The 8,921-nt window shown below is 33.5% G+C and overlaps 1 protein-coding gene across 1 annotated transcript; it reads right to left on the reverse strand.

Annotated features, from left to right (window-relative positions):
- Positions 1-414: 414 nt before the first annotated feature.
- Positions 415-3,714, reverse strand: LOC114759883 (ubiquitin-NEDD8-like protein RUB2). The gene is made up of 4 exons (XM_028949113.1): positions 3,520-3,714; positions 2,241-2,500; positions 1,169-1,634; positions 415-625 (listed from the first exon to the last, which is right to left on the reverse strand). Exons 1-3 carry the CDS (start codon positions 3,610-3,612, stop codon positions 1,523-1,525), a joined length of 465 nt encoding a protein of 154 aa, XP_028804946.1. The 5' UTR covers positions 3,613-3,714; the 3' UTR covers positions 415-625; positions 1,169-1,522.
- Between the last annotated feature and the right edge of the window lie 5,207 nt (positions 3,715-8,921).

Genomic DNA, 8,921 nt, shown 5'->3' on the forward strand with positions numbered 1-8,921 from the left:
AGTGATAAGGATGGAATGGAGACATGGAGTACGGACAAAGTTTTTTAAACTTCTTTCTTAACTAAATATACAAACTACTCGAGTTAAATTTGGTCATACATATAATATTTTGATCCACTTTATATCTCATTTTTACCGTTTTTCAAACTAATTTACATACCTTACAAATTCACATATAATTTAATGTTATACAAAAAGTAAACCCATTTGATTTCTTTAAGAATCAAGAAGTAATTTAAACTCCTGTGATATAAAAGAAAAAGTGTAGGTGAATTGTTTTTTTTATACAAAAGAAAGCAAAAGTCAAAAGAATCCAAGGCTACATATTATCCAAATGCTAACACGTTTCTTCACTCCACCGAAGTCCTATCATAAACCATAACCTCTCGCTTCATATCATGATCATGTCATACGTGAACCAATCAACACAAATTTTCCTTCTCTAAAAATGTTATCATAATTTATTTTCCAATCTGGCATAATTATCTTTGTAATATCTTCTACCATGTTAAAGACTACATTGTTTCCATGCCAAGGCCAAACCATTGTTTCGTCGTAAAGCCGCATTTCCAATAATCAGCTTTCATCCCAAATTAGCTCTCCAAGTCTCCACAACTAGCCACACCTATATGGTTAACGAAATCGTCAACGTTCAACACTACAAACATTAATTCTGCTGGCTTCCCACTCATTTGCCTATTGAAGTGATGCCTCTTGGAAGAAGTTGGGCTTCAAAGACATGTCAAAGTCAAAACCAATCCCGAAGGAACGAAATTCTTACAATCTCACAAATCACAATTATCACCTTTTTTTGAAAAAGGATGGTTTGCATATAAAGACATCTTAGCCCACTGAACCGCTGTCGGGTAGGCCCAACTTGATATGCACCATAAATTCAATTGAAAAGGCTCCACGTTAATTGACCAAAAACGGGAAAAAAGAGCCTAGTGAACAAGTGAAATATCCATTTACTAGTCTCATTACCATTTCCAGCAAATAATAGCTGAGATCAGGATTTAGAGAGACATTCTGCAGCTAAAACATAACAAAATACCCATAACGTAGCAGCTACATGAGCCCAGAACAGAAGAGTGCAAACCAAAGGAAAAAAAAAAAAACAAAGGGAAGGAGACAGAATTTTTAACAATCAGGATGCCAAATTCCTTACCAATCAGTGAGTCGCCATGTCTGACAGGTACCTTTGTCTCCAACATAAACATCCAATGCACTTCCATGAGAGAGTCACTCGGACGCTGAACCAAATTAAGTACCTAAACTATTGGTTATGAGTTTACAGCTCGAAAGTTAATGATACAAGGTCACTGGAGTTTGAAAGCATTTTAGAATCGGACTACACCAATGATAGCCATAAAGTTTAGGAACAATGCAAATTTATAAAACGTTGAATTTCAGAGACAGTCTGAGTCGGAGCTTCCATTCTCGTTTTTAGGTGATGTTAACAATCGACAACAGATAATAAAGCCTCGACGAGTAGAGTTCCCACAAATGAAGAGCATTCTACTTAATGGATACCACCCCTCAAGGCAAGCACCAAGTGAAGCACAGAACCGCCCTCAATGTTGTACTCTTTCGCTGTCTTGTCATCCGCAAGCTGCTTACCAGCATATATAAGCCTGCAGCAAGTAGCAAATGCTGTGTAATTCCCAATCTTTCTAGTGCAATAACGAAAACTAAATTCCGCAATTGCTCATGATTACACACACTACATATGCAACAATTTGAACACACAATCCATGGGAGTTATATAAACGTCACCAGCAACAAGCAAATGATGAAGTTATTGCTAGAATTTCTTAATCCAAATGCTGGATGAAATTAATGAAAAGGAATAATCATTACAAACAAATTTAAATTAGAAAACTTCGCACAACCCATCTTTAATTGAAAAGATGACTCACAAAGCCAAACAAAACCAATGCTACATTAATTCTTTTTGTTAAGAAAAGAGGGGGATAAACAAAGAAAAGCTCTGACGTAATTCACTTTCAAAAGTCACGCCATTGACAAGATGACAACTTATTGTATATAAACCAATAATATCCCAATATTTCACACATTATCTTTTAGTGCGAGATGAAAAGAAAGAGATTATCATAAACATATAAATGCCTGCAGTCTCATGTAAAATATTATCATTCAAGAGTTATCGCCCCAGGTAAAATAATTTTCAGTGAACTGCTCAAGTCCAAGTAACATGCTAAGGAGAAGAAAGGGCAAACCTCTGCTGCACTGGAGGAATTCCCTCCTTTTCTTCAACCCTTTCCTTGATTCGGTCAATGGTATCAGTTGGCTCAATGTCAATTTCAATTTCTTTTCCAGTTAGAGTCTTCACTTTAATCATGGTGCCTCCTCTAAGCCTCAAAACCAAGTGAAGCGTTGATTCCTTTTGGATGTTATAATCAGCTAGTGTACGACCATCTTCCAGCTGCTTGCCAGCAAAAATCAACCTCTGCTGGTCAGGAGGAATACCTTCCTTGTCCTGCAAATAAATGTTCCACCACAGTTAGAAATTAACCCTGCAACTTAAAAAATAGAAGACAGTTTTATGAATCTCATGTGAAGTCATCAGCATTGTATGATGTCATATAAAACACACAAATACATCACGGACAAGGCAGAATTAATCTGTCAATTTCTATTACCTGCCGAATTTGCCTCCCCCTTGTAACAAAGGAAAAGCACTATGCACATAAGTTTCAAGAAACAAGTATGCGCGTGCGTGATTTCCAGGTCCATTTGGTATGAGAGAAAATGAGAGGAGGGGAAGGGAAGAAAAATTTTTATAAGCTCAATTTAAAAAATTTAAAAAAAAAAGTAGGGTTAAAAACTTTTAATTAATTTTTATTACTCTTTTATATTTCTTCTTGTCTTGATTATAATTTCAAAACCCCACTTCTCCAGTTTTTTAAACAGAGCTCATTAAAATCCCCCCCCCCCTCCCTCCATTTTCCTCACACCAAATGGTACCTAAATTTTCACTTGACCAGGAATGGGATTAAAGGAACATCTTAAGTTCCTCTATAACACAAATATGAATAAACTATCACTCTGGAATGAAATCTACACACACCCATGCAACAATTTGTGGCAAACAATAACCTACAATATAAGAGAATCCAATATTAAAAACAAATAACCAAAAGCTGGATTACTGTTGTTCTAAAACCCTACAATGGCATGAATTTGGCGAGCTTCAGCACAGTGCCCACTGCCCAAGCTTTTAATCAAACCAAAGAATGATTCAAGCTAATAATTTCCGCTCCATAGAAAGGTTTTATTTGCAAGAATTGTGCATTTAAATGCCATTCCCGGAAAGAACCAGATTCAGTATAAAACCCTTATTAATCAGGTAGCCTTGTGTATAAACGGGGAATCAAAATAGGAATCAAACATCACCAAAATCACTCAACCTCCAGCAAAATCCCACTCAAAAGCAATCGTAAAAATACCCTATCCAAAAGAAAAAGGGCAGTGGAGCTGGGAAAAGCAAAGGAGAACCTGAATCTTGGCCTTGACATTGTCGATGGTGTCACTGCTCTCAACCTCAAGAGTGATGGTCTTTCCAGTCAAAGTCTTAACGAAGATCTGCATCTCGTTGCGGTTGGTTCTTGTTTGCGAAGAGGAAGTGCTGCGAGAGACACAGTGCAGAGAAGAGAGAGAGAATGAAGAATTTTGCGAGGGGGAAGAGAGTACTCGTAGATTCGTTGAGAGCCATAGCCTTCATGGGTTTGGGAATTTGTGCCTCCATTTGCATTTTGCAATAGAACTGGTCGAACTTCTTCGGCCCAATATTCTTTTTAGGGAGAATTTCAATTGACAACTGCCGTAGCCAATTTATTTCAAAATATCCTAAAAAAAAATCTGAAACTTCATGGCAGTCTTATAGGTATAAAATGAAATTAATTTTTGAAGTAAAAAGACATTATTACCCTTAAAGTTTATTGCGATTGAAACTTGGAGAAAAGAATTTGACGGATTGCTCACTAAAGCTCCTGTCTGAAAACATCACTCCATCCTCTAGCTTTTGGTTGTGTTCCATCGGCACTGCTACAATCATTCTGTTAAGTCCATTGCCATCCCAACTCTACCCTACAGTGTTGCGTCCTCATAGTTATTGGTGCTTGGTGTGTGAAGTAAAATTTTATTTTCAAAATTTTTGTTTTTTTTTTCCATCTAAGTTGGTGAGCACTAATGGATTGTGATGAGTTAATATGTAGAAATAGGTATTGAAATGAATGGGTAAGTAGGCAGTGAGTGAGAAAAAATCCAATAGTACGTTTGATTTTAGAAAGAAATTGTTATTATCTTCTTCTTTTAAGTTGTTAAACATTCAGTGTTTGTACTTTTTGAAAAGTGGGTGAAAATGGATGAAGATTTACTGTCATACGCTTTTGAAGGAACTTAGAGAAGGTAGGAATAAGAGGAAATGAATAAATTGTGCTTAAGTAGCTGCTATAGAAGTTAATTATGCAGAAAAATAGTAATTTGATGTTGTCAAAACCTATAATTATGTTGTAAATTTGCAAATTTGAGTTGTATAGGACAATGGTAATTTGGTATTGTGAAAACTCATATTTCTATTATAAATTTGTAAATTCCTATAATAAACATATACAGTGTTAAATTTTTTTAAAATTGATTGAAAGTGATACTTGAATGATGTGCAACAACAGATTATATATGGCTAACACTAGTGGAAAACAATTATCTTGCATCTTTCACGTGGGAGGAGAATTTGTGAAGACCTTAGAAAGCAAAATAATATGTGGAGGGGGCTTATAAGTGGAAGATTGATAAGAAAAGAGATTATATATGAAGAACTGCAGAGTATGATAGCAAATGATGTGTGGTCTAGAAGTTGTCAATATAAGATGAAGCTAGTCACACTAGAAAGACTTGTAGGAACTCAAACCCTGCATGAATTTATTGTTAAAAATAGTCTTTTTTTTTGTTTAATATATAGCTACTTTTGTAAATATATGAACCCCAATATGTATTTTTGGATTAGTAGGGAAAGTAGCTATGACAATCCATTTAGGATTTTTGGGATGGGTTGAAATATTTCATGATAGTATTTGATGATAAGCTATTCGAAGTACTGCACTGAAATTAGTTGGCAACAATGTAAATATATGAATAAATTAGTTTACTTACAAATGGATGTATTTCTGTTGTTAATTTAAGTATCCATGTTGCAAATTTTCTAATTCTAATTGTGAATTGTCCCTCTCAAACTTGTGAATATTTAACAAGCAGCAGTTTTGCCATCAATGTTCAACTTATAATCCCTCACATGTCATTTTCTCCTATAAGGTCTTCACATAATTCCCTCCCACATAGAAGATACAAAATAATCATTTTCCAGGACTACTAGCCATATCTCATCCCTTACTACACATCATTAATGTGTCGATTTCAATCAAGTATCAAAACTTTAACAAATTATAAATTTACAATTGAAATTTACGAATTTAAAACGCAAATACGCATTTTCACAACACAAAATAACAAGTTTTCTAGACAATTTAGTTTAATATCACCAATCCATTCACTATCACTAATTCATTTATAGAAGAATATTGGGTAGAATCAATTAGAAGATATTGGAAGAAATAGACCCTATAAGATTTAGTTTTCCTTTAAAAGCAAAAGTTGACATGTTTGCAAATATAAAAAAAAAAAATTGATAATGCAACGCATCTTAAATTCTAATCAACTATTTATTTAGTTTCTTTCTTGTCCTATATTATAAAGCACTAATGGTTGAACCATATAAAACCTCATACATAAATACAACAGCAATGCAATGATTGTCTAGAATCAAAACCATATAGAACCTCATTTGCACAACTCAGAAAAGAGGAGAAAAATCTAACAAAGTTTGTTTAAGTGCACCAGAACCCATACCATGATAAATAGATGAGGGAATGCCAACTGAACCAAAATGGAGAATAATGGGAATGACAGCTCACTAGAACAAACTTGTCAAAGCCCAATAGCAAGTAGCAAACCATGGTGACGATAACGGAATCCGAGGTTGACAGCAACGGTGACTGAATGCATGGATGCAACGATGACGACAACAATGGACTCAACAGAATGATAGCAGCAATGCCAATAGAACACACCCAAAAGCTAGAAGATGGAGTGATTTTTTCAGAGAGGGGCTTTAGTGAGCAATCCGTCAAATTCTTTTTTACAAGCTTCAAACATAATAAGCTCCAGGGATAACAATGTCTTTTGGCTCCAAAAATTAATTTTATTTTACACACATGAGACTGTAATGAAGTTTCAGATTTTTATGGGGGCATTTTGAAATAAATTGACTGCAATGGTCTTTAATTTAAATTCTCCCTTCTTTTTAACATTTTTTCCTTTTCGATTTCAATTTATGTTCATACCCAAAAAAAAACAATAAGAGTTTTTATTTAGTCTATTTCTAGTTTATCAATACAAGGAGCCATTTTTCTCATAACTCACATATATTCTATTCTCTAGGGTTAGAGCTGGGCAAGGTAGGACAACCTCTGTCAGATACCTAGCCCGGAAAATAAATGCAGCTCGTTGCCTGACTCTACTCAATGAAAGTTTGAATAATTTTGGGCAAAGTAGGGTGGGCTTTCTTACCCATATAATAACACCATGTTGATATAGTCTGTGAAGGAAAAAATTCAAACAAGACCCCTGGTCAAGAATATTGTAAACTTCAAATATATTCCTTAATTTCTAATAACAAAAGTTAACGGTTTCTGCGTAAAACTAAGGGAAAAATCTATACACTTGTAAAGTCCTTTAAGATGCCTGTATAACGTCTACTTAAAAGTTAAAAGAGAAAATTTCAGTTAAAGCAAAATAAACCAATAGGGTAAATAGGCTATTAATGCAAAAAGATGAGAGGTGAAAATAGAGCCTCTATGTCTATGCCATTTTAAAAGTCATTTGAAATCAAAGTAAGATATAAGGTAGCATCAACAACTTTTGAGAGATATAAGCAATTAATGGGTATATGACACTTTAATAGCCTTCAAAATTTGCACCGTTACCTTCCGTGCTCCAATTTTTCCTTTTAAATTCACCATATTTGCGGCAATTGATTGCGTAATTGAATTGTTGAAAATTTTTTTGGTGTTATTTATTTTTTCTTACCATCACATATTAATATGCCCCCAAAAAATATAAAAATATATTATATATAATTTTATATAAAATAAAATAATATATATCTACTAGGCAAGGCAAAATGGGCAGGGCAACCTAACCCAATGCTTAGCCTTGCCCATAGAGCCGGGAATCAGGGCCGGCCCTTCAGGGCTGGCGGGCTTAAAAGGGCCGGCCCTCCAGGGCTGGAATTTTAAAAATACCCCAATTTGCTAAGCCCGGCCCTTAAGCTACAGGGCCAGGGCCGGCCCGCGGGCTTTTGGCCCGTTTAAGAAAAAATACTATTTTTTATATTTATCATATTTTTTATAAAAATAAATCAATGAAATTATTAATAAAAGACATAAATATGAATAAAATTAAGTCACATATAAAATATCATCATATATAAATATTCATCAACATCTAAGAACATCTAAAACATTCATTAACAAGATAACAACATCTAAAAGTTTTATCTATAATGCAATTGTGCAATAAATAAACACTATTATTAATCTTTTGAAACTTCATCATCACTATAATTAATTACTTTTCTTCATAAGTATACTTTTCTTTCGTAACAAAAATATCAAGTTTTTCTTCTTTATAAGAATTTTATTTTTAAATTTTGCAATCTAACTATTTTTTTACTTTAATGTGAGAAACATTGCTGTTAAAACTCATGAATTTCTAATTCAAATTATAGAATCACAAGTTATATAAGTATAAAAATATTCTATTATCAAATATATATATATAGTTTAAAAATATCAACGCATATAATATAAATCAAATCATTATTGAAGTCCAAATTAACCCATTTTTTAAAAATTTAATTGGATAAATTATTATCTAAAACTAAATTTACTTTTAAAATGATAATAATAACTAAATATTTGAAATATTATTAACAATGTAAAAAATTAATAACATTAATATTATATAAAAAAATTTTAAAATAAAAAAAATATAAAAGGGCTTAAAAGGGCCGGCCCGTGGCCCTCCAGGGCCGGCCCTTTTAAGCCCTCGGCCCTCCAGGGCTAGCCCTCCAGGGCTTATGTTTCATTTTAAGGGAAAAATATCAAGCCCGGCCCTCATAATTTCAGGGCCTAAAAGGGCCGGCCCGACGGGCTCGGCCCGTTTTCCCGGCTCTACTTGCCCAGTACTTAGTTAGGCCCAAACATGCACAAATTATTTTCGAACTCATTTTTTCAGGCTAGGTTGGGCATTTTTTATACAAGCTCGAATGGGCAAACCGAGCTGCTGGGCTACATAAATACCTCCACTATCCTCTATAGAAAGTTAAATTCATAATCTCATATTAAAAAAAAAAAAAATCAAAGAGTCTTATTTATAAAATATAGAAAGTAGAAATTTTTCATATGAATATATAATTTTATCATTATTTAGTATTATATTGACTTTATTCTTATGAGTCTATTTGATAAGAATAAAATTGAAAAATTGTATAATTCAAAGTTTTTTATGAAAAATGTTAAAGATAAGTTATAAATAGAAAACAAGGCCCGACATTAATTTCAATGTCAAAATCGCTTAGGTGGGAAAGAGTGCAGCTCCTTTCTCAAAGTGTGCAATAGCTGCACATAATTTAGTAATTTGTGTGTATTAAACTAATAAAAAAAAAAGTTGTGGCAAAGCAAACCTAATAAAAATGTAGTAACAAATGTTGGGGTGAAAACAGTAACAAAATCTGATCCCACTAAATAGGAACAATAATATTAGAAGAAAAAAGTTTTAGA

Source organism: Neltuma alba, unplaced genomic scaffold (genome assembly GCF_004799145.2).
Source record: "Neltuma alba isolate B1F8T4 unplaced genomic scaffold, ASM479914v2 tig00001622_pilon, whole genome shotgun sequence".
Classification (NCBI taxonomy): Eukaryota; Viridiplantae; Streptophyta; class Magnoliopsida; order Fabales; family Fabaceae; genus Neltuma; species Neltuma alba.

Excerpts from the sequence above, each read along its gene's own strand:
- LOC114759883 (XM_028949113.1), bottom strand. The coding sequence starts at position 3,612 with ATGCAGATCTTCGTTAAGACTTTGACTGGAAAGACCATCACTCTTGAG. Across the intron at positions 2,501-3,519 it reads ATGTCAAGGCCAAGATTCAG|GACAAGGAAGGTATTCCTCC; the intron begins GTTCTCCTTTGC and ends ATTTATTTGCAG. Across the intron at positions 1,635-2,240 it reads ATTCCTCCAGTGCAGCAGAG|GCTTATATATGCTGGTAAGC; the intron begins GTTTGCCCTTTC and ends TACTTGCTGCAG.